At 35.7% G+C, this 25,804-nt stretch overlaps 2 protein-coding genes and 1 long non-coding RNA gene across 4 annotated transcripts; all 3 read right to left on the bottom strand.

Annotated features, from left to right (window-relative positions):
- Positions 1-106: 106 nt before the first annotated feature.
- LOC104899818 (vacuolar protein sorting-associated protein 24 homolog 1) lies at positions 107-4,366 on the bottom strand. 2 transcript variants are annotated; one of them, XM_048647918.2, is made up of 7 exons: positions 4,207-4,366; positions 3,698-3,853; positions 3,479-3,555; positions 3,072-3,174; positions 1,688-1,809; positions 635-823; positions 107-559 (listed from the first exon to the last, which is right to left on the bottom strand). In XM_048647918.2, the coding sequence occupies exons 2-7, from the start codon at positions 3,807-3,809 to the stop codon at positions 476-478; spliced, it is 687 nt and encodes a 228-aa protein (XP_048503875.1). In that variant the 5' UTR covers positions 3,810-3,853; positions 4,207-4,366; the 3' UTR covers positions 107-475. The 2 variants fall into 2 exon arrangements, with proteins under 2 accessions (XP_048503875.1, XP_010685399.2); XM_010687097.4 differs by having other exon boundaries at positions 3,698-4,053; positions 4,207-4,365.
- A 2,853-nt stretch (positions 4,367-7,219) lies between these two features.
- Positions 7,220-23,637, bottom strand: LOC104899817 (phosphomannomutase). Its single transcript, XM_057390881.1, is given in 11 exon segments — positions 7,220-8,144; positions 10,398-10,487; positions 10,564-10,659; positions 10,760-10,808; positions 10,810-10,848; positions 10,959-11,014; positions 11,316-11,351; positions 13,469-13,545; positions 13,770-13,836; positions 15,568-15,612; positions 23,359-23,637. Coding segments are annotated over 11 exon segments (1,050 nt in total). The 3' UTR covers positions 7,220-7,928.
- A 546-nt stretch (positions 23,638-24,183) lies between these two features.
- LOC125499346 (uncharacterized) lies at positions 24,184-25,126 on the bottom strand. Its single transcript, XR_007276158.2, has 2 exons — positions 24,983-25,126; positions 24,184-24,703 (listed from the first exon to the last, which is right to left on the bottom strand). It is a non-coding gene; the product is annotated as an uncharacterized LOC125499346 (long non-coding RNA).
- Positions 25,127-25,804: the final 678 nt, after the last annotated feature.

Below are 25,804 nucleotides of genomic sequence, written 5' to 3'. Positions count from 1 at the left end.
CTCGACCAAGAAACTGGGAGGATTTATTGAATTCCACAGTAGAAAAGTAGCACATGACTGAATCCATTATGCAAAAGCCTGGTTCTGAACTATTTACAACAAAGCCTGGTAACATTGACAAGTGTGGAAAAACCACAGTGAACCTATTATCTCGTATATAATTATGTTAATAGAACAGCTAAAAATAGAACAGCTAAATACGTAACAGTTTGTCACCAAACAAGAGAAAGAAAAGACGTTTTGGTTATTGCACTTCACTTGTGTGGCCCCATTTCCTGTCCTTTCTCTTGTTTGGTAATTAATTGTTTGCTATTTAGCCGTACTCCAAGTTGAAAAGCAAAATTGTTTTCCATGATCAAGTAATCTGAAATAATATTACATGATTTGAAGCTTATACAATATTAGTTCTTGCAACCGAATTTCTCTACATGACTCCAAGCTCATCTAGGGTACAAGTTCTTGGCCAAGAGATATCTTATGATCTCACTTTGGCTAGGCGTTCCCTTAACTCCTCCATTTCTTTCACCTCATCTACGCCTTCAGCAATTGGTTCCTCATCCTACAAAGCCAAGCAACCAAATCTTTAGCTTCTTATGTATCAAAAAGATAAACTCAGGGGCAGTTTCAGGTATACCTCTACACTCGTGCTTTGTGCAGGAGTTTTAATCTTTTCTCTCCTTGCTGCAACAGGAAGTTGTGCAGCAGTCTCACTGGCCAACTCTGTCAGGACCTTGTCAACTTCTTCCTCTGTCTCCTCTTCTATGTCTTCAGAATCCAGTGCATCATCAAGAGTCTCATTAACAAACTCTTCAATTACCCCTGCCTACAAAAATGAAACAAGATAAGTAAATTGAAACAACAACAATATATCTCTTGTTACACAAGGGACAATGTGATGACCAAAATAATTTCAATGCCACTTCAGCTTTTCTCAACTGAAATATATTCCTAATCTCTTACTTGTACTTCCCTCATAAACAACAGCAAAAGGCACACCCCTAAATGCATCAAGCCTTCCACTTTTTTGGATGGCAATCGTGGAGGGAAACGTAGGGGAGGCAAGAGTGAGCTTCATTCTCCGTCCAAATCTATGCAATAATGGTAGGGTTTGGTTTTTTAAGAGGGGAACGAAATTAAATCCTTCCAATTCCATTCCCTTCCCTTCACTTCCCCATGCCACGTCACATTCAAACCTGGGAAAATGAATCCTTTCTTTTCCTTTGCCTCCCTTTTCCCTCCAAAGTCACTTATCCAAAGACACTCTTAGGGGTCGTTTGGTTCAAGGTTTGGAATGGAAAGGGAATGGAAACAAATAGAGGAGAGGAAGGGTAACAATAATGTTTACCTTTATTAGATGTTTGTTCAAGCCATGGAATGGAAATAGAATGGTAACCATTACCACCAAATAATGCATTTTGTTACTTGAGGGGGGGGGGGGGTAACAATTTGAGGGGAGTCCATTACCACCAAGTAATGGTACTTGATTGATGAGGGGATGAACCAAACAAAAAGAAAGGAAATTGGTAATTTATTCCATTTCTTAGAGCTCGAAAATCATGAACCAAACAAACTCTTAGCGTGATGTGTATCCCCACTAGGAACAAGTTGACTTGAAAACATAATGGTAAGACAATTGGTGCTTTCAGCCTGATTGTTCAGGCATGAGGAGAAAACCAGAAGGAGATACCTTGGTCATCTCTTTGCTGAATTCTTGCATCGTAACAGCGATTTGTGGAGCTTTCATGAGGTTGTTAACAAGTTTCATGACCTCAGCACTCTTTTGCAAATGACCCACAGTCCGGGCAATAGCTGCATGAAGGTCCGAAATTAATTACATGAGAAGAGGGGTGTTAAACAGGAAACAGAACAACTTAGGGCACACAAAGTAATGCAACATAGAACATATGCTGCAGATATACAGTAGGCAGTAAAAAAAAAGTAGTGATATAGAAGAAAATAGTTGCCAATTTGACCAGTGTGACTGCTAATCTGTGTAGAAATATTGTGACTGACCCATTGAAGAAGGAGACACACACAACTCAAAACAATTAACATCCGCCAAAATCTGTACTGCGGCTTTAGATGAGTTTTCCAGCTTCTTTTTAGGTCAATTGACCTATCTATATGGGATTGAATCAATACAAAGTGCGAGATAAAGTCAGAAACTATTCAGAGAGTGGATGACAATTAGAATTCCCATTTGATTTTATAAATACTTTCTCAGCTATTTTTTTCCTAAAACTGGTGCATAAATTTGAGATAACATGTGAAAGCAATATCAGATGTCCAAAGGAGACATATATGAAAATATATAGCATAACATATGTTACATAATTCCAGAAAAGGATAGGCGGGACAGTAAAGAATCAAAAGTATCATCACGCAGTGATTCATCAGGCAAAGAATGTCAGAAAATGATGCCAAGTGAATTTCATGGGGGTAACAGATGAAAGTACAAAACCAGTCCATTCCCACAAGGAAAAAGAAATTATCGACAATGGAAGGAAAGAGTGAAGTTACAAGCAAAATAACAGCTGCAAGACAGATGAAACCAAAAAGATGAAACTGCAGAGGGTACACAAAACCAAATAACACTGCTGCTGGTCATTGACGGACATGTCAATCGCCCATACTAACTTTACATTGATTTAAGGGGGTTTTTGGTTCACATAAGTCAAATAGATTGTATGAAAATGGGAATACAATAGGTGTCAACGGAAATCCAGAACACTATTTTTTTCCACTTTTGGTTCACTCAAAATATGGATATGGATATGGATATGGAAATGAACCACATACTCAAAGGGGGAAGGTTTGGGATCTCAATCCATGTGGATAAGGGATTTAGGGGGATAAGAACCCTTGGTATGAGGTTCCATATCCAAGTAAGCTCAACGAAACAGCTTTTCAATTTTAGTAGTATCACATATAAACATCCATTCCATTCCGTTACTAAAACCTTCAACCAAAGACTGAGTAGAATAATGCAAAAGAAGGGAGACACACAAAACCTTAAAAAAAAAAGAGTAGAAAAGACATCACGAAAGAAGAAGTGTGAAGCCTCATCGTACCAACACTTTCTCCAAGGTGCATTGAGATTGAATTTAGTTGAGCTTTATTCTCATAAAGACGATTAACAGTTTTTCTTGACGTGACAATTTCCTTAGCAAGAGCCTGATACATTACACAAGATAGGTAAAATTCCTTCGGTCCTAAAAAAGCACCCAACAGAAAAAAAATCTAAGAACAAGTACACATTGTCAAATCTTCCAATTGACATCTTACTTATAAATACAAACCCACATTTCATAAAGAACTGTTCCTTTTTCTCTCTTTTTCAGCTAGAATTGTAAGATTTCATACAAATGTGAGTATATAATGAGCTCATATATTTGATCATTCCATAACAAACATCAATGCACCCTTCAACAACTCCAAACAAGAAAGCGAAGATACAATACACTGACAATTATATTACCTTTGCAGAACCCATGTCATTTCTCTTGGCAGCTTCCCTAATTGCCTTCTGCACAGTCTTTTCTTCCCTCTGAATATCTAAATCAATCCAACAAAAGATAATCAATACCCGAAAAACACTGAATTTTCAAAATCCAGATATAAAGATCAAAATTATCCCTCATCCTCAAGTGCAGAAACTACACAAAAAGGAGATGGGAGACAGAAAACGAAGACGTGCCTCGGATTTGGCGATCGATATTGCGAGTCTCCTGACGAAGACGCCTTTGCCAATCCCTCATCAGTTGCTGAGGGTTTGGCTTTTGGCCCAACAAGCTCTTCACTTTGTCCATAATCTCTCTCTCTCTCTCTTTTTCTCTTTTTCTCTCTTTCTCAACTAGAATGTCAGAAAACAGTACTAATCATACAATAATCTAGCTAGTTGCAGTCAATAAAAGCACTCAAAGAACTCAACTGAACCAAATTCTTGTCAAATTTCAAAAGGTTTTGATTTTGCGTTTCAAAAATTTGATGTTAATGATTCTGATTGAGCCAATTCAATGAGAAAACGATTGAATTGCGGATTCAGCAATGTTCCTGAAATGATAACAGCATATAATTGAGTATATGAAGAAATTATGCGAATCAACGGAAAATTATAACTTTCCAGAAAATAATAGAATTCGAATTTGAATTCAAAGATTGAGAAAAATAAAAAATGAATTGTAAAAGGTAGGTGAAGGAATTTACCAGATCAAAGATGAGAAGCAAAGAGCTTTTGCCCAGAAAGAGGAAAGAACGACGAAAGATATCGGGTCTGGGGGTCACCAGGAATTCTCACTCTTTTGGTCTTTTTTTCGTCATAATTTCTACTCCATCGTTGTTTTATAATTGCAAAACTTTCACTCTATTAGTTGATTACAAATTACAAATTTTAATGTTTGGTATATAGGGTATATATGGCAAAACTAGTCGTTTTAGTAGCGGTTAGCGGTTGTAGTATATGTAGTTGTAGCTGTTGAGGATAGCTGCTAGCTGTCTACTCGTAGCTGTCAGCGAGCAGCGATTAAATTAGTTGTTTAATTACAAGTGTTTGGCAAAAATTAGCTGTTGAAATTGTAAAAGACAATAAATAATATTTATTCTAATATGAAATGAACTACAACAATTTCATATGTTCGTTCAATAGTTAAATTCAAAATTTATTTTTTCGAAGAAGCTACACAAAAAGGAGTATACGACTTTTTAGCTGCTCAAGTAAATGTATAAATCTAAGAAAATATTCAACCCTTGAAAAATTTTTATATTACCAATTTTACTAAAATACTTGTAAAATATCTTATCTTTAAAATAAATATTTAAATTACATTTCTGATATTGTAAAATAAACATGAATTGCCATAAAATAAAACAATTGATAAACAGTAAAAGGAAAAAGAAATAAAAAAAAACATTGGTTAATATCTACCTTACGTTATTATATAGTATTTATTTGCTAGACCGCTACCTTTAAATCTCAAACATTACTTGTAGTAACGTTCCACAACCGCTATTCATAATTTACTCCAACTGCTACCCGCTACTACAACCAGTACCTTACTAAACACTCATAATTTTCTGAAGTACGTTTTAATCTTGTCAAACCGCTAACCGCTACCTCAAACACTAGAGCCAAACAGTAATAGGAAATTTTGTAACTTTGGGCACTTTTTTGAAATAAATACTAGGTTTTTTGAAATTTTACATAAACACCAACTTTTTGCCATTTCTTTTAGAATCACTATTACTTAATAGATTTTAGCAAAAACATTAGTTTTGCTCCATTAGTGGCATGTGAAATTACCTTCTTACCTTCAATTAATCTCATATACCACCACCACCACCACCAAAACCCCACGAAACTTACAACCCTTGCGACCCCTTTCTCTCCCCTAACCACTATTACGAGGTAGTGATGATTTCATAGTTGGTTAGTATTGTGGATGGGTGGAGGTGGTGGTGGTTTCGTAGTTGGTTAGGGTGGTGGGGTGGGATGATTTTTGAGTGAGTGGAGGTGGTGGTAGTTTTTTAGTTGTTTGTAGTTGTGGGTGGGTCGATTTTTGGATGGGTAGAGGTGATGGTGATGGCAACAGTGGCAAGATGGGTGTTGCATGTGTTAGGAGCGGTAGTGGTAGGAGAAGTTTAAAATTGTGATTTCACGTGTCACTAATAGAGCAAAACTAAAGTTTTTTGTAAGATAGTGATTCCAAAAAAAATGGTCAACCTTGGTATTTCTATAAAATTTCAGACAACCTAGGTATTTATTTCAAAAAAGTGCGCAAAATATGGTATTTATTGACAATTTTCCATAATAATATTATTTTAAGTTTTTTTCCATCAGCTACCATGAGGTTTTACGAAATTTATGGGATACCCTTGCAATTTCAAAAATTTATCGAGTACCCTTAAGTTTGTATAAGGTATCAGACACCCGCAATAACTTATTCATGTACTTAGGCCACAATTAAGACTAGTTTATATCACTATGAAAGGACTTTTTTGACATAGACGCATAGTGTTGGTCAATATACAAATTAAGTTGGGGTTAAAGTGATTTCAGGTTACCCAATGAATTTTCAAAACCGCACAAATACCACATGAATTTCGTAAAATCTCTAGAGTACCAGTGAAAATTCCACGTATAATATACTTTTGTCCTTGTGATTAGACGAATTAGTCCACATATAATTTTTCAGTTTAAAATTTGTCTTAGAGTCTAGGAAAAATTGTGAAATAGTACCTTTTGTAGCACTGGTTTTGTGAACTAGTACCTTTATTGTTTTTTTTTTGTCAACTAGTACCTTTAAGTTGTGAAATCTTTTATTTGCAGTACCTTTACTAAATTTTCCGGGCAAAACAGTCAACATTCCGACGTTGACTTCTGATTTCCCACCAAATTTGGCCTTTTTTCTTCTGAAGGAGCGTGTTCTCACTCTCCTCTTTTAACTCCATTTTCCCCCCAATTTCCCACTCTTTCATCTCCCATCTTTACTTTCTCACCAACCTCTATCCGTTTTCAGTAAATTCTCTCTCTTATCACATTCTCTCTCCTCTCTGTCTCTTTCTTCCTTTGGATTGTTCTGGTAAGCTGTCACTTCTATGGAAAGTTACTGCATTTTGTCTTTGTGGACCACAAAACAGGTGAGAATGGGAGAGTTTTGAGTATAGTGGTCAAGGTTTTTGTTTTTGGGGAAAGGGATTGAGTTAAATGGGAGTAATATTTTAGGCGAGTGGGAGAGAGGGGTTCTAAACTTAGATGTGTAACTCACGCGCAAAATTTGGTGGGAAATCAGGAGTCAACGTCGGAATGTTGACTGTTTTGCTCGGAAAATTTAGTAAAGGTACTGCAAATAAAAGATTTCACAACTTAAAGGTACTAGTTGACAAAAATAAACAATAAAGGTACTAGTTCACAAAACCAGTGCTACAAAAGGTACTATTTCACAATTTTTCCTAGAGTCTAATACACAGTTTTATCAACAATAATTGCCAAGTGTTTAGTTCGCCTGTTTAATTTCAATTCAACTTTTTAAACTTTCATCAACAACTATGTTCATTTTTATAACAAAATTTAATGTCGTCAGCAGGATGAACTTTTTTGTTCCCATAACCATGAACTGATCTAAAGATTGAGCTCACCAATAACGTTTGTTCCTTTCCCTAACCACAAGGCAAAACCCCACTAGGATACTACAAATTCCATAAACACTGCAACAAATCTGAATAGTTGAAATGCTATAGAAACAGTACTGATATAAAGGAAAAAAAAAAGTGTGCTCCTTTGTTCCTTTAGCAACTTAAAATTACAATGTAAATGTGAATGATTACATGAACCCGGCCTGTTTGGTAAGAGGTTATAAATGGTGGGAATGGTAATGCATTATAGTGTAAATTTATACTAGAAATCCAATATCATTACCAATGGTAATGCTATTTAATCACAAAATATCCATTTTCTTCCTAAAATTTCATTACTATCCATTACCACTTGGGAAGGTGGTATTAGGTGGTAATGAAAATTTATAAAGGAACACCCATGTTTTGTGATAAAGTTTCATTCCCATGGTTATGGACATGTGAAAATCTTTACAAATTTACACTAAATTTCATTACCATTACCACTATTTATAACCACTAACCAAACGGGCCGTAAAATGTCAATCACCAGAAAATATTCCCCTCTTCCTACTACATGAAAAACCAAATTTAGGTATACAAATTACAGAGTTTGGCGAGTAGGATTGTAGGAATACTTCCCTTGTTTGATTTCATTTAGTATAAATCTGGTGTATAATCTTGTCTTAAAGGACCAGTGTCAACAGTCACCACACAATGTGTAACAGGAAAGCAGACGTCTCAATCTGTCTTGGTAAGAAAAATATCTGTACACTGCTTCATCGCAGAAGTGTCACTAAATGAGAGACAAGTTCATTTTATTGCCAAAAAAGGAGCACTGAGCACATTTTTAATTGACAAGGTGTTTCATGGACAGCTGATAAACGGTTGTTTGCAGAAGAAGAATATGTGAGTAGTAACAGAACATGAAGAGATGGACTGAGATCTGGATGACCATCAACAAATCTAAACGATAGCTTACCTGTATGACCTAAGGTCTTCTCTGATGCAAAAATTTCATGATCATTTCCACCCTGCAACAAGGAAACCCAAAAGCTAGTTATAGAAAAAATATGTTGGGACACATAACACCGCAGAAAATAAGATATAAAGTTCCGACCCACAAAGAAGTTTTTATTTCAAATCGTTCTACTTCAATTATTTACTTTGTTTTAATTCTATTGTTTGTTTTTGTTCGCTTAAGTATATTTTATTGGTTGCAATAATCAGCACATTTTACCAAAAACTTTTAAGTAATGTCATTCTTTTGTTTAAAATAAAAAAGGAAAACCCACTACTTCATTGAACACAAATCATGATATGTTCCTTATTCGTTAAACAACATAAAAAATGAGAAACTAATAATATATTATGAGACAGAGGGAAGGAATATTACAAGATTAGATATCCATGGACTGCTGAAACAGCCACTTTCACAATTAAACAGAACAGTGTTATCAGCTGCATATGTCCCATTTACTGTCTAAATTCTTGGAAGTTAAGATTAAATCCTGAACACTAAAGGTCATTATACTCCAATACCAAAAACATAGAGTTGAAGACCATCAGAACTAACACAATTCTGCATTTAATTATTTTGCACCTCACATACATTGGAAAATTTGAACCAAATAAATTATCCAAGAACAGGTTACACTTGTCAGCTTCTGAAAGTTCAAAAATCGACCTACGTAATTTTAGTAAGGCACTGTAGTCCAAGAAGTAGATCATATTTACTAATGGAAGGTGTAATAAAGGGCTAAAATATAGATCTTGATGAATTAGTCATGATTTTCTTCCTTATTCATGGGTCAACTCCGGACTCTTAGATAACAACTTGGTGTTAGACCAAATACTTGTCTCTTGCAAGCACCCCCCACCAAAAGAAAAGGGTATTTCTCTTTTAGGGCTCCAAAAGCAAAAACCAAACGTAAAAGGTTTCAATACTGGCTTATGCATGTGCATGGTACACCCAAGGCTTTTTTTTTTCTCATTTGCTCTTTCGAAACTCTCCTTATTGTGTGAATTTTGCTCATTTGGAGGTTTCAAATAAGTAATGAGCAAAAAAAATCTTGGGTGCACCATGCTCATGGTACACCCGGGTGTACAATAAAGTTGTACTTGGCTTATTGAGAGGGATGGGAAGTAGAAAAATTCTGTCTTTAGGGGCATTACAGAGAATTTACATATACTATCAGATTATTGAATATGAAAACTTTCAAGGAGATACTTAAGAAAGCGTCTTCTAGGAGTTTAGTGGATTGGCTTGTTGAGGATATTAGAAGAATTACCAAAAGGAATATAATGAATGATATTTGTGTAGAAATATCGAGGAAATTGAATGATATTTGTGTAGAAACATCCGAGAAATTATCTAGAGACATCAGGTTTGATTTGTTTTAGAAACATCCAGGAAATTAAATGATCTGTGTAAAAACATCCATAAAATTATCTAGAGACATTAGGTTTGATTTATTTTAGAGCTATCTACAGTTAGGATATAGTTGTATATAACTTATTTGTGAAGAGCAAATGTGAGCTTATCAAAAAAGAAGAGCAAATGTGAGGACAAAAATGAGGCCGCTTAGCTTATTTTCCCCTAACTCCTTAAAAAAGGTACTTCTTCTATAATAGGCTTGCCTACATAGGAGACCAAATCCATATCAAAGCATTCCATAAATTCCTTCGACTCTTCAAGCAACACTAATATTATCTTCCATGTCTTAAAACAAGTCTGTTTTCAATTACAGAAACCAACGGACAATTGAAGCATTTTATTACTGAGTGTCCGGAATGCTGGGGTCTTGTTTGGGCAAAAGCTTGTAGCAAAGATAAAAATACACTTACACGAGTACAGGGGCTCTAGGTGTTGCATAACCATCTTTAAGGTAAACCTAAGTGCGTGAAGCGTGACTCCTTGGTCAACAATGGGGTCCGCATGTGACACACTATATCAACATCAACATCCTATGGCTCTAAAGAGGCTCCTGACCAAGTTGAGATGAAAAAAGGAGGGAAGATTTTCATTACCATTGCTCCAAATTGAGATAAGCAGATAATCTAAAACTTAACTAAAACAAAACTAGATAAAAAGTAATTATATGATATGCCAAAAACTCAACATTATTGTGTGAAGCAAGTGAGAATAAACAAAATGTGCATCAAGAGTAGACTGATACACAGCACAACTTGATAAAGAAATAGAAATTGATTCTTAACTCAGGCATCAGAAAAGTAGAAGCATTTAAGATCAAAAAAACATATATGAGATGAAGAATACATGTCACCTCAAAAGTTTTGTCACCAAAAAAGTGAATCTCATTGAATGCATCGAGGTACCGTAAACAGTAGGTCTTATCCCAACCACGAGGAAAAACCTATAAATTGCAAGAACAAAATGAGAATTTGTATTCGCAAGTACTTACAACATTTAAAGGTCTCACAGTTACTTACATCAAAGCTTATTTGTCCTCCTATTGAAAATGTCAGGTCAAAGTGACCAAATTTCTCCCGCAACAAAGACACCATAGTTGCACGTATCTTGTGGACCTATATAAGAAGTGAATTGATTTCCACAAAAACTACCTATTAGAAGCTAATGACCTTACTAATATATGAGATTAAATGTATAGGAAAAGCAAGTATATACCTTATCATACTTTTCAAACTCATCTCTTTCTTCTTGGCTACAATTTCTTAACATTAAGCATCCCATTTCGAAACTCAACAAATGTTCCCCTGCACAAATTCGTTGGTGAAAGCAGTACATACTACATACTACAAACTAATTGAGCTCTTACAAAAACATAAACAGATATTAATAAAGATTCATACACATCCACACATACCTTTTGATAGGAATATCCAGGTCTGCAATGTACTTGAGTGTAAAATTGATTAACTCCTAAAACAACAAATTGCAAAACCAATCAAACTACTTAAGCAAATGATGCACACACCATGACATTAAAGCTTATCTAAATTTCAAGGAGTCCTACTACTATTCACGACTAATTGAGGCACCCTCATATGACTTAAGTTTCAAAATTTAAGGCAATTAATGATGGCCTTCTTTTAGTTAACCCTATCATCAAGCATTCACAATATTACAATGCCCAACCTTGAAACCCTATATGATCTCACTCAAGTAGAAAATGTATTCTATCTAAAGAATTAAATCCTTCAGAAGTTTAGTAAACCCTTACCTTGAGTTTCTCTTCTCCAAGATGATTCTTCAAGCTCTGCAACATCATACAGTCAAAACATACAAACTATGTAATACTGCTATTTTTAACATAATATCCACTCTAAAAAGAAGCCTTATCTATGAAACCCTTACATCTCTAATAAACCTGTTATCTAACTTACTAACTGACTAACTATATATATGACATATGACATCTCTTAAATGGCAAACACCACTTCTTTTGTATACTTGAAAGGAACCTACATATAGATATATAATATATTATATACATATGATAAGGAAAGATACATCCTCCATTTCTTTTTGGTTGACACTATTTGACTTTGGAGCTATTCACACTCTAATTTGACTATCTTTTGTGATATATACTCAAGAAAAAGCAGATACATGCAGAACGTTGTTAGATTCGTCACAATGTGTTAATGTGTATTCTTAAAATCTATTCTATAATTTTTGCTTTGAGAATATATTGATAATATATTGTATTGGCAAGCGTCACCAAAAAAACTTGTGAAGTGAATCGAATAGTCAATACTTATATGTTTTTGTGAGAATACACCTTATGCCTTATGGTGCGAACAGTAAAAGCAATAGTTGGACCATGTAAATCAAAGGTCAAGACCGAGGCGTAATACAAACTAAATTGCTACCTGAAGTAGCGATTTTTTAGTCATCAGGCACAATCTCTACCATTTGATTTACATAAACAACGGCAGGTGTAAGGTCCATAACATAAAAGGATCCACACCATAGAGAGCCTCACCCTATGTATGTGCGTGGGGTGGGGGGTGGGGTACTTGAGATTACTAACCATATACAAGGGTAGTTAAATACTACCTCCGTTTCTTTATAATCTATACACTTACCTTTTCAGGTTGTTCCTTTTTAATGATTACACTGTTACTTTATCTATATAAGGTAAAATGTCCAACAATTATTCTCCCACTTTTTGTCCCCCCATGAGGTCCCTCACCAAATAAATTAAACTACTTAAAACCCTCCCACCTACGGCCTACCCCATTTTTCTCTCTCTATTTTTTATTTACTTCTTATACTTCTTAGTTCTTACTCCCCACTTCTCATAATTCCTCTCATCTCTCTCCTACTTTTTCACTTTTGCCTTGGTTATTTAGGAAACGGAGGTAATAGTAGTTACATAACAATTGTAGCCATCACAACAAACAAAAACCTATACCATTAGTTGTAATAGACAATGTTGAATGCGGTCTTAAACGTGAAAATATCTTTAAAACAATTTTTTTATATAATATATAATTATGTTTTTCTCCAATTGAAAAAGTTGAGTTGATTACTCCATCAAATGAATGCTTAGATTTTCTTATATAAAAAAAATGAATGCTTCGATTTAACTTAGTAAGAAATCAGGGTGTGGAATTCTTTCATTACAATAACTACAATTATGTTGCAGTCAATATTAAAGCTTATTGTATTCAGTCTTTTTGTATGATACCCATTCTCCAACTTTAACTATTAAACTAATAAAAATTAAAAGAGCATATATTTCTACAAAAGATGTTAGTATTTTCATTAGAAAATTTTAACTCTGCCAATCTTGTAGTTAATGTAATTAACAAGGAAACTACAATAAAATTAGAGTTATCTATGGAGTCCTTATTCGATTGATATTCAAACTAATAAAGCAAGTTCACTATAGTACTCCCTCTGTCCCATAATATAGTGCTTGTTTCTTTTTTACACTGTCTCCAAGACGTAACTTTGACCTTTAATATCTTCAATTCCGTATTAATAAAAATATGAAAAGTTGATATTATGAAACTACACATTGAGAGGAATCTAACAAGATCCCACATGTATATGTTTTTTTATATATACAAATGAGAATATTTGGTCAAAGATTTTAAAGTTTGACCCACCAAAAATGAAGTAGGCACTATATTATGGGACGAAGGGAGTACTATGAACAAACTATGTAGGTCCAAGAGCTGCAGATTCCACCAAATAAACTTTTATTTGTTCCAAAAATAGAGAAAGAGTTTGCTCCTTCCAACTATGCATTTCTTGCAAACTGTTGCGAAAACAAAAATGAGGAACAATTTCAATATAATTTTCAATGCCACTGCCATATTTTAATCAGTGAATACAAAATCACACATGAATTATAGACGTTACCATGATGCCAATCTCTGCACCTTCTTTATAAGCAACAAGTCCATTCTCCGCAAAAACATAATCATAGTCACCAATAACTACACCATCAAAACAAAGATATTGAAGTCGTACAAGAACGAAGGCAACACAATAGTTTCCAGCAATCGTCTGTGAGATTAACCCAAAATTTGCCATATCCTTTTTAATGTTACAAGGTTAATAAGGAGAACTGATACCAAATTCAACATATAAATCAACAATATACTACTTATTTGCAGAGCAGCCATTATAGATGACAGAAAGAAGGCCTCGAGAAGCAGACCTGTCTTACCAAGTTGCTCTGATATCTTAATTAGGTCAGATCCACCAACAACACCAATAGGAACAACCTGTAATTAGAAATCTATAAAATGAAATTTCTCTGATTTCTTCACATTTACTTACTGCTTGATTAAAATTACAACAACCTACAAGAGCTTTCTTTTCTTCACTACTTGTCTTTTTAAGGGAAGGGGTCTAGAATCGATGTTACTTCACAGTTCCAATTATATATGCTTGAACTGGAAGAGGCAAAATCGCAACAGAACTTACTTTCCTAACATAAAAGATGCTGGTTAGCATCACCAAACTCACATTTATAAAGGAAGTGATTCTTTTTATCAAAAAAAAAAAAACTTGACATTCTAACAACCACACGCTTAACACATATGCATGATTGAGAAAATAAATCGAGAACAATGGTGAAGCTGGTATGGGGAATACCAGCACATACTAAACCCGAAATTGTTCTACTTTGTTCCAGGTTCCACATCAAACCATAGACACACGCAAAACAGGCTATGGTGCTATAGAATTAGTAATTAAGGGGATAATTCACTTCTTAACAAAACACAGCTTAATATTTAGAATTACTTCATAAGGATTTTTGATTTTCGAAATAAACTTCGTGGAAGAAAAACTAGCCCAAAGCTTGACTAGAGGCTATCATAAATCGAGCGAGCAAGCTCCAACTAAATCAATAACCTTGTAAGCCGCTCAATAATTTTTTTTATACATATCCAAATACCAATTTACAAATTTTTATTGTTCTAAAATTTTTGAAACGTAAGTTGGTAATTGGTAACTCTACTTCGAAAACAAAAAAAAAAAATGAGGAAGCTAGAAAGAACAACATATGGTTTCAACTTTGAAATGCGAAAGTGGGAAAAGCACACAAGTCCCAAACCCCCTATAATCTTTCAATTTCATACAGCTGTTTTGCCCCTGAGTCTCCAACCCTCCTCTCTCTATCTCTCCTCAAGATAGCTTCAGCATTCAACCTGGATTAAAAGCTCTAATTCTCGACTACAAGAATGTTCACGATATCATTCGTGACTTTAATATTTTGTTAAACCTTCGATAATTCAACCTAATGAAGACAAGTTTGGATCTCGAATGCAAGACTCAATGGAACTCGATTTATGAAGTGCTAGTTTGTGCAATCAAGTTCAAAGAGGTATTTTCAAGACGTGCTTTGGAGGATCGAGAATATGCTTATTGATTTATTATCCATGGTTAATTTCAACTTGAGAAATTGCTTAACTTTTAGAAGTGTTTAGTGATGCTACTAACAATGTCTCAGGACTCGAATATCCAACCTCCAATTTGTTTCTTATTCCAGTTTATAGTAATGAAGGGTCATGCAGTACTGGTTCAAATTCTCTTCATGACTTTGTTAGAGGCATCTAACGGAGAAAGGTCTTAAGGAAAGATTAAGTAACAGGGTGAGTGTAATTTGATTATAACTATAGATTTTGCGTTAAATCCTTGTTTAAAAATGAAACCTCTTCAAGTTTGAGAGATGTGTATTAGCTTTATCAAAGTATGACTGTTTGCAGTTTTCTCCTACTATGGAGCAAAGTGGTGTAGGTGGAACAGGAACCAGTACATATGATAGTGGAAAGAAAAGCATCCAAGCATTATTTTGGCTTATTGGATTAAAAATATAAACAATATTCAGAAAATGACAAAAAAAAATATCCCATGATATCTCAACAAATGTCATACAAAGAAACTCCCAAGAGATGTTGTACACTTTATATGCAAGCAAAAGTTAGGAAAACAAACAATCAAGAGCATACCTTGCGCAATTCTTTCATGAAATTCTGCATCTCAGCTGTTAACTCCTGCCAATCAAATGTGATATTAGAGAAAATTTTCATTAAACAAGTTTAATTCTACCAGGCAAGTCCAAAATTATATTTTCAGAAGCTATTTTTGAGAGATAATTTTGTACTCATTAAAAATCTTCTGCTTGTTTTAAAGTTTTTCATTTTGCATTTCACGTTTGCCAATACACAACTTTATCATATATACCTCTAACCATCTATTAATAAAAATATGTAAAACTTAAAATTTTGAGAATACATTAAGGCTCAGTTTGGTAGGGCGTAAAATATTTTCAGTGTAAAATGATTTTCATGGAAAACAATTTACAATGGAAAACACAATTCCAAAATTAGTTTTCCGTTGTTTGGTTCGATGTAAAAAAAAATGATGAAATGAAAGGAAAATGAAAGGGAAAGTAAGGAGGTAGTGATAGGAGTGTACAAGAGAGAGAAGGAAAATAGTTTTCCCTTCATTTTGAAAGGAAAATGATTTTCCATCCTTGGTAGAGTAATTTTACCCCAAGGGAAAATGGTTTTACACTCTTTTGCCAACCAAACAATGTAAAACTGAAACTAGAGGAAAACAGTTTTCCGGGAAAATGTTTTACGCCCTACCAAACGGAGCCTAAAGACAAATTGAAGGAAAACTCCTCACTTTCTGTATAACAGTACATGACTAAAATATGGTAACAACAAATACATTGTCTATAAATAAAATAAAACTTCTACAAGCAAAAAGAAAAAACCACCTTTCTGTTGGATAATTTAGAGTATTTGGTTGATTGAGTTCATGTAACGTATAACTTGAATAACTTGGTTATGGTGTCGTTGTTCAAGTTACGTTAATTATACACGTAAATTGTTTATGGTGTAGTAAACAATAAGCGAAGGAAGATTGTATATGTTATATATGTATATATATTATGCTTGGTGGTTTAGCCAAGCATGCTGCACAAGCAGTGGACTGTCGCACAACATGCTCGTCACCATTGTTGTAGCTCACAACAGAGAAGCTTGGTGGCAACTCGTCACCACTGGACAGAATCATCGTCGCGACTCGCCACCATTATCATGGCTCGCGACAAGCTCCAGAAACACGAGGATGGGCAGGATGGGCAGAAGCTTGGCCGCGACTCGCGACCCCTGTCGTGACTCGCGACAGGCTCGCTCGCGACTCGCGAGCTCTTTCGCGGCTCGCGACAGGCCACTGCCTTCGCGTGTGTTTGTGCTGTGTGAGCGGTTGTGACGGTTTTCTTATTTACGTGTATAAATGTGGTTTTGTACCACTGATGAAGAATAGAAGATTTCAGAATATATTTCTCTCTAAAAAGCATTCTCTTTCAAGTCTTTTGATACATTTTGATCATCAAAACAAAATTACAAAAACTTATTCTCATTTTGACAAGATTCATACGAGCGTGACTCTTGTTGTTCTTCTTTGTATCTCGAAATTGAATTCCGTGCAACCCGTGCTTCGTATAGGGTCGGAATATCACTTTTGGGAAAGTGTCTACACACGCCTAGAAGATTCGTAGTTCATTGTATTCATCTTTTTAACCCTAATTCTAGTTCTAACAATCCAAAAGTGATATTTCTTGAAGATGGCTACGGTACGTGAAATGACTTCGAATTTTCAGAAACTTGAAAAGTTTGAGGGTGTGGGATTCCGTAGATGGCAAAAGAAGATGCATTTTCTTCTCACTTCTCTTTCGGTGGCATATGTTTTGAGTACTCCAAAACCCGAGTTTGTGGAAGAGAAACTTTGGAGGCCTCAAGGAGAAGGAACAAGTGGGAGAATGACGATTATATATGTCGTGGTCACATTTTAAACGGTATGTCTGACACTTTATTTGATGTTTATCAATTTTATGAATCCGCTAAAATGCTTTGGGATGACCTTGAGTCAAAGTACATGGCCGAAGATGCATCTAGTAAGAAGTTCTTAGTTAGTAATTTCAATAACTTTAAGATGAATGAAACAAGGCCTGTGATGGAACAATTCCATGAAATTCAAAGGATTTTAGGAAGTTTTAAACAACACAATATTAGTATGGATGAAACTTTTATTGTATCTTCAATAATAGACAAATTACCACCAAGTTGGAAGGATGTTAGAAATACTCTTAAACATAGGAAAGATGATATAAATGTGGAACAATTGGGTGCTCATCTTCGGATTGAAGAGGGCATTCGGGTTCAAGATGGACAAAAGGAGGTAAATCCTAATTCTTCTACCTTAACATGGTGGAGGATGGAAAGTTCAAAGACTCAAATCCTAAGAAGAGGGCTAATAATTTCACCAAAGGCAACAACTTTAAGAAGCCTAAGAATGGTGGAGGTGTTCAACAACGTGGTTGTTGGGAGTGTGGCAAGCCCGGACACTTCAAAAAGGATTGCTTCCTATGGAAGAGGAAAATGAACAAAAAGAATGAGCAAGGTGGAGGGAAAGGCGAGTCTAGCCAATCCCAAGCCAAACAAGGTACTTGTACACAACTTTCATGTAATTCAAGTTTGAATTATATGTGTATGATTTCTGAAATCTTTTGTGTACAGGATGATTGTTCATGGTAATCGATTCAGGAGCTTCAAGGCATGTGTGCAAGGAGCGGTCTTCATTCAAAACCTTCAAGGAGGTGGACAATGGAGAAGTTCTATACATGGGGAATGACTCTACAGCTCAAGTTCTTGGTATAGGACAAGTAGAGTTGGTCTTTAGTTCCGGCAAATCTCTAGTGTTAAGAGATGTTGTATTTGCTCCGGAACTTAGGCGTAATCTAGTGTCAGGAGCTATCTTGAATCGAATAGGTTTTAAAATGGTCTTTGAGTCGGACAAATTTATATTATCTAAGGGTGGTTTGTTTGTTGGACTTGGTTATTTATGTAATGGTATGTTTAAACTCAGCATTTCAAATGCTTTAGTTAACAATGTGTGTGTTATTAATGATAATTCTTCTCTTTGGCATTTAAGACTTGGTCATGTTAATTATAGAAAATTATATTCTATGGCTAAGGATGATTTAATTCCTGCTTTTGATCCAAGTATTGAGAAGTGTAGAACATGCATGCTTACCAAAATAACTAGGTGTTCTTTCCCTAATAATGTGGAAAGAGATACTAAATTGCTTGATTTGGTACATAGTGATCTTTGTGATTTTCATAGTACACCTTCTTTAGGAAACAAAAAATATATAGTAACATTTATTGATGATCATTCACGATTTTGTTATGTATATCTATTGTCTACTAAAGATGAAGCCCTAGAAAAATTTGAGATCTATAAAAATGAAGTAGAATTGCAACTAAGTGACAAGGTTAAACGGTTTAGAACCGATAGAGGTGGTGAATTTCATAATCCTAGTTATTTCCAAGCTTTAGGAATTATACATGAAACAACCGCGGCTTATACACCACAACAAAATGGTGTAGCGGAAAGAAAGAATAGAACTTTACAAGAAATGGTAAATTCTATGTTATCCTACTCGGGTTTGAGTGATGGTTTTTGGGGTGAAGCGGTTTTAACCGCTTGTTACATCTTAATCGTGTTCCTATGAAAAAGAACAAAGTAACCCCTTATGAATTATGGTACAAAAGAAAACCAAATCTAAGTTACATTAGAGTTTGGGGATGTAGGGCAATAGTGAAAGTGCCGGAACCTAAACGTAAAAAGTTAGGTGAAAGAGGAGTTGAATGCATCTTTATAGGATATGCTTTCATAGCAAATCCTATAGGTTCTATGTTATAGACTTTTGGTCAGTTCACACTATTGTGGAGTCAAGGGATGCAATTTTTGATGAAAATAGATATTCATCGGTTCCTAGACCAAAGGATATAACTCCAAGTACCGAAATTCAAGATTGATCAAAATGATGATCATGAGTTAGATGAACAAATTCTAGATGAAAATGTTGCATCTACATCAACTCAACCAAGGAGAAGTAAACGGGTTAGGAAAGAGAAATCTTTTGGCCCGGATTTTCATGTATATTTGGTTGAAGGATCAAGAGATAGTGTTTTAACTAAATTTCCATATGTCTATAATGTGGAAGGGGATCCTTTAACATATGATGAGGCCATGCAATCTCAAGATGCTTCATTTTGGAAGAAGCTATTGATGATGAAATGGACTCAATCATGGGGAATAACACATGGGTTTTAGCGGACTACCTCCTAAATGTAAACCAATAGGGTGCAAATGGATTTTCAAGAAGAAAATGAAAATCGATGGAACTATTGACAAGTTCAAAGCCCGGTTAGTGGCACAAGGCTTTTCTCAAAAGCCGGGTATCGATTATTTCGATACATATGCACCTGTAGCTCGAATCTCCACTATAAGATTATTGATTGCCCTTGCAGCAATTCATAATCTTGTGATCCATCAAATGGATGTCAAGACTGCGTTCTTGTATGGAGAATTAGATGAGGAGGTTTACATGAGACAACCGGTTGGTTTGTTGTCAAAGGTCAAGAACAAAAGTTTGCAAACTAATTAGATCTTTGTATGGGCTAAAACAAGCACCTAAGCAATGGCATCAAAAATTTGATGAGGTAGTGTTGTCTAATGGATTCAAATTGAACAATTCAGATAAATGTGTATATAGCAAATTTGATGACAATGGTCATGGTGTGATGATTTGCTTATATGTAGATGACATGCTAATTTTTGGAACTGATTTATCCCAAGTTGAGTGGACTAAATCTTTTCTATCGTCTAAGTTCTCAATGAAAGATTTGGGGGAGGCGGATGTCATTCTAGGAATTAGAATTAAAAGAAGCAAAGGTAAATTGAGTTTGTCTCAATCTCACTACATCGAAAAGGTTCTTAAGAAATTCGATGTTAGTGGTTGCTCTTTTGTGTCAACTCCAATGGACCCTAGTGAGAAATTACTACCTAATGTAGGTAGTGCTGTATCTCAACTTGAGTATTCAAGGGTGATTGGATGTTTGATGTATGCAATGACGAGTACTAGGCCGGATATCGCATTTGCGGTAGGCAAACTCAGTAGGTATACTAGTAATCCTAGTATACAACATTGGCAAGCTATTCGTCGTGTGTTAAGGTATTTAGGAAAAACCAAGGACTATGGTTTATCCTACAGTGGATATCCTTCGGTTTTAGAAGGGTATTCGGATGCAAGTTGGATCTCTAATAAAGAGGATCATTCTTCTACAAGTGGATGGGTATTTCTACTTGGGGGAGGTGCTATATCTTGGGCTTCCAAGAAACAAACTTGCATAGCGGATTCCTCCATGACTTCGGAATTCATTGCTTTATCTTCCGCAAGCAAAGAGGCGGAGTGGTTGAAGAATCTCATGATTGAGATTCCTTTGTTGCCAAAACCGATATCGCCCTAGCGATTCATTGTGATAACGATGCTGCTTTGGCAAGAGCATATAGTCAAGTCTATAATGGTAAGTCAAGACATATTGGTGTGCGGCATAGCTACATCCAAGGACTTATCAAGGATAGTGTAATCACTGTTGACTATGTACGTACAACGTATAATCTAGCGGATTGTTTTACAAAGGCCTTGGCTAGAGATAATGTAAAGAGGATGGCAATCGGTTTAGGATTGGAGCCCCTCGAGAATCACGAATGAGGGAATCTTAACTTAACGCCCAATATGACGTTGGGTCTTAAGTTCAATAAGATTAATTTCTTCATTTAGATGATTGTAGAACTTTTATTCATCCTAAGTTTATAGTTCTATAACTGTGTTGTATAAGGAGGTTGTATAACTTAATAGGTCTCTTGTTATGCTTTTCACAGTAGCATGTATTTTAGAGATCTACCTATGTAAGTGTGAAGTTTAGCCGCTTCAAGGAGCTATTGGGGCATAGCTTTGATACACTTATGAATAGATATGGACACAAGGCTTTATGTGTCGGTTTATAATGAGTTTAAGTAATATTATCTTGTGTGTATTGTATCTTCGGGTTTCCATTATGTATTGAAATTGGTTCAATCGTTATCGACACCAATTGGATACGGATACTTGGAATGTGTACTTTACTATATGAAAGTTCAAGTTTTATACACTTTCATTTATGCATGAGATGTTTGTTTGATGATGTTTAGTGCTAATTATCTTTTAGAATACTCTAAATGGGGGAGGATTGTTGGATAATTTAGAGTATTTGGTTGATTGAGTTCATGTAACGTATAACTTGAATAACTTGGTTATGGTGTCGTTGTTCAAGTTACGTTAATTATACACGTAAATTGTTTATGGTGTAGTAAACAATAAGCGAAGGAAGATTGTATATGTATATATGTATATATATTATGCTTGGTGGTTTAGCCAAGCATGCTGCACAAGCAGTGGACTGTCGCACAACATGCTCGTCACCATTGTTGTAGCTCACAACAGAGAAGCTTGGTGGCAACTCGTCACCACTGGACAGAAACATCGTCGCGACTCGCCACCATTATCATGGCTCGCGACAAGCTCCAGAAACACGAGGATGGGCAGGATGGGCAGAAGCTTGGCCGCGACTCGCGACCCCTGTCGTGACTCGCGACAGGCTCGCTCGCGACTCGCGAGCTCTTTCGCGGCTCGCCTCGCGGCTCGCGACAGGCCACTGCCTTCGCGTGTGTTTGTGCTGTGTGAGCGGTTGTGACGGTTTTCTTATTTACGTGTATAAATGTGGTTTTGTACCACTGATGAAGAATAGAAGATTTCAGAATATATTTCTCTCTAAAAAGCATTCTCTTTCAAGTCTTTTGATACATTTTGATCATCAAACAAAATTACAAAAAACTTATTCTCATTTTGACAAGATTCATACGAGCGTGACTCTTGTTGTTCTTCTTTGTATCTCGAAATTGAATTCCGTGCAACCCGTGCTTCGTATAGGGTCGGAATATCACTTTTGGGAAAGTGTCTACACACGCCTAGAAGATTCGTAGTTCATTGTATTCATCTTTTTAACCCTAATTCTAGTTCTAACACTTTCTGGGGGCAGTAAGTGTGCCATCAACATCAAACAATGCAATTACAGCTGGTTTAGCAACCATTTTCAAGACGTCAATTTGTATCTGTCGTAATCAGGCCCAAAGGGAAACATAGATAAAGATACGCTTAGTCAAAAAGCAAGCAGCAGCAGCATCTTGGTAGGAAGCAAAGACGATATACGAATTAACAATTCATCAGATAAACTAGTGAATCTATCAACGTTGTGCTGTAAGGTGATAGTAGTGGTACAAGGTTTCAACCTCTTTAAATCCCTACTCATAGCCATACTGTTAATAGTAGTAGTACATGGTTTCAAGCTCAAATCCATATATAAGGTTCCTGAAACAACAATATTAAATCTGGATCTGGTTTATAATCAGAGAGCAGGCAGGAGAGGGGACCGCCGTGGGCCTAGGGATAACAGGTCATTCTTTCCAGATTTCCAATCACAACACTTCAAAAATTGATTTGATGAAACAAACAAGAACAAATGAACAATCGCATGAAAATAAGCACATCAATAAATTGTAACATGATATTCTTAGCATTTTTTTTATAAAAGCCAATAGGGCACTAATTTTTATTCATCGCAAGACAATAGTCCGAAGAAATAACATCATTAAGGCTTGATGGGCAACACCCAACCCAAACTCTAGTAGAGTAATCAATTGGATTTAAAGTGAGCCATCAAATGTGCCACCTAATTAGCCTCCCTAAAGACATGATAAAATAAAACAGAAGCAAAAGAATAAACAAAACAGAGTATTTCTCATAGAATAATCCCTAAGTAGCTACCATCTTTCTCCTTTGCCTTGAGCTTATTAATAATCTTTAGGTTGTCACTCTCCATAACAATCGACCTCACACCACTTTGTAGAGCCATTTTCAAGCCAAGCAAAATCGCCTTAGCTTCTACTATGTCAACATCCCACATACACTTCAGTTGAGAAGCAGCTGCCCACAGAACTACACCTTCATGGTCACGTAGAACAGTCCCCATACCCACACCTACACCCAACTCACCAAATAATGCAGCATCAGCATTAACCTTTGCCATACTTTTTAATGGAGGGCACCATGAGGCAGCCATTTGCGCTTCTTTAACCATCAGTGAGAGTTATCTTCTTACCTCTTTGGTCTCTAAAAAAGCATTTAAAATACTTCTGGCATTAGCAGCTACATTAACGGGAAGTCGAGGCTCCTTTCCCACTCTCACCTTGTTCCTCTCAAAACATATCATCCACGCAATCATGACAGTGAATTCAGCGTCGTCTCGCCTTTTAGTATTAATAAGCCCAGCAAAGCAATCAGTTATATTCACAAAATGAGCACCATCAGAGACAAAAATAAGACCTGCAGCATCCCTACTAACTGCAAAAGGACATTTCACAATGGCATGATACTCTGATTCTTCATCGAACCCACACCTTGGAGAACTTGCTGGAATAAATTCAATTCTCCTATGCAACCCCACACAAGTTGGAAGAGCTTCGCAACACATTCGCCAAGACCCAAACTTTTGGTGGTATTTGTAAATCCCACACATTCTTCCAGCAACAATCTACACTAGAAGAGCTTGGAATATTACTTTTGAGGGTTCCTGCAGAAATTGATGAAGTGATATCCCGTCTTGACAGAGTAACACCCAAAAAAAACATCTTCTAGGGCTTACGACCTCAGTGGTATAGACAGAACGTCATCTGCTTCAAAAGGCAAAAGTACCTAGCGAACAATGTTTTCATCCCAAGAGTTGATATCTCGATCAATTAAATCGGCCACCATATTGACATTACAGATTGTCAGGCGAGGGGAAATAATACGGAAAGAAGGGGGGGCATCCTAGCCACGGATCATTCCATAGGTTGATTGACATCCCATCATCACAAACTACGCATCTACTGCCCTTGTCTATAACCCATCTGCATTCCCAAATACTCCTCCAAATGTTACTCGGCCTACTTCCTACATTAGCCTGCATAAAGTCCAAATTTGGGAAATAACTGGCTTGAAGAACTCAGGAAGAAAGCAGGTTAAACAGGTGAGAGTTATGTATAATTCGCCAGCAGTGCTTTGCCAACGTTGTCTCGTTAAAATCCGACACTCTCCTGAATCCCAACCTACCATCTCCTTCTAATTGCAGATTTTATCCCACCCATCTTCTTAGCATTTGGTTCCATGAAACAAACATGAATTAAGATATTATACCAATATTTCGAATCATAAGTTTATAACATGTAAATTATCCCTAAAAACATGAAATAACATTAGATATAGATATAAAAAAAAAGTTGATTGATGAAGCAAAAAATAACAACCGCATGGAATCATGAAGAATTACATGAACTAGATCTTAAAAATAGCAAGAAATAAAATTTGGCATGAAAAATCGTAACATAATATCGACCAAACAAGTAGATTCATCTAAGGGGGAAAACCTGGAACGAGCTTCGATTGGAGCGTCAGAATTTCGTATCAATGAGGGAAGCTAGAGGTTGTGCAATTCCGTATGAACGAGCTTCGAGGATCAATTCGAGCGTCAAAATCTTAAAAAGTTTAGTGTTGGGCACTTAATGGGCAGGGTGTTGTATACTCCCTGGTGATAATGAGCCTGACAAGCTCGCGAGCAGCTCGGGCTTGACTTGAACTCGGGCTCGGCTCGAGACTTAAACGAGCCGAGCCGAGCTAGGCAAAGCTCGGCTCGTAAAGCTTGTGAACAGCTCGATTATTATTTTATACTAAAAAGAAATTATATTAAAAAAATATTTTACATTAAAAAAATTTAATACAAATTTATATTTTAATTTAGATTACAAATTATATATTTTAATTTGTGATCCAACTTTACTTCTACTCCACTAGGCACTAAAGTCCCACATTGGTTAAGAAAACAAGAATCAACCTTCTTTTCTTTATAAATAGCTACTACTCCTTACTTTAACTTAAAGTTTAATTTTGTATCTCCTTGGTTGGAAAACAAAAACTATACTTTATTTTCTTCATCGGGAATGAAGTATATTTTTAAATATTTGATTATTTAGTACTTAAAATATTTGATAATTTTTTCTTTAACAAAACATGGAGTCCCACATTGAAATGACAAGAGGGATTCCAAGTTATACAATCATATGTAAAATGAGTTTGTTTATCTTAAACAAAACATGGAGTCCCATATTGAAATCTTAGCAATACTAAGAGGGAAACCAAGTTATAAAGCAAAAGCATATGATGGGTGAGTGAACAAGCTCACCTACTTCAAT

The sequence above is a fragment of the Beta vulgaris genome, chromosome 7, assembly GCF_026745355.1.
Source record: "Beta vulgaris subsp. vulgaris cultivar EL10 chromosome 7, EL10.2, whole genome shotgun sequence".
In the NCBI taxonomy this organism is placed as follows: Eukaryota; Viridiplantae; Streptophyta; class Magnoliopsida; order Caryophyllales; family Amaranthaceae; genus Beta; species Beta vulgaris.
Note: the sequence above shows the minus strand (reverse complement) of the source record. Positions and strands in the feature narration are given on the sequence as shown.

What these genes read in the sequence shown, in the direction of transcription:
- LOC104899818 (XM_048647918.2), bottom strand. Translation starts at nt 3,809, where the DNA reads ATGGACAAAGTGAAGAGCTTGTTGGGCCAAAAGCCAAACCCTCAGCAA. An exon ending in ATGACATGGGTTCTGCAAAG is followed by an intron (nt 3,175 to 3,478) that starts GTAATATAATTG and finishes GTAATGTATCAG; the next exon opens with GCTCTTGCTAAGGAAATTGT. An exon ending in TCAGCAAAGAGATGACCAAG is followed by an intron (nt 824 to 1,687) that starts GTATCTCCTTCT and finishes TCATTTTTGTAG; the next exon opens with GCAGGGGTAATTGAAGAGTT.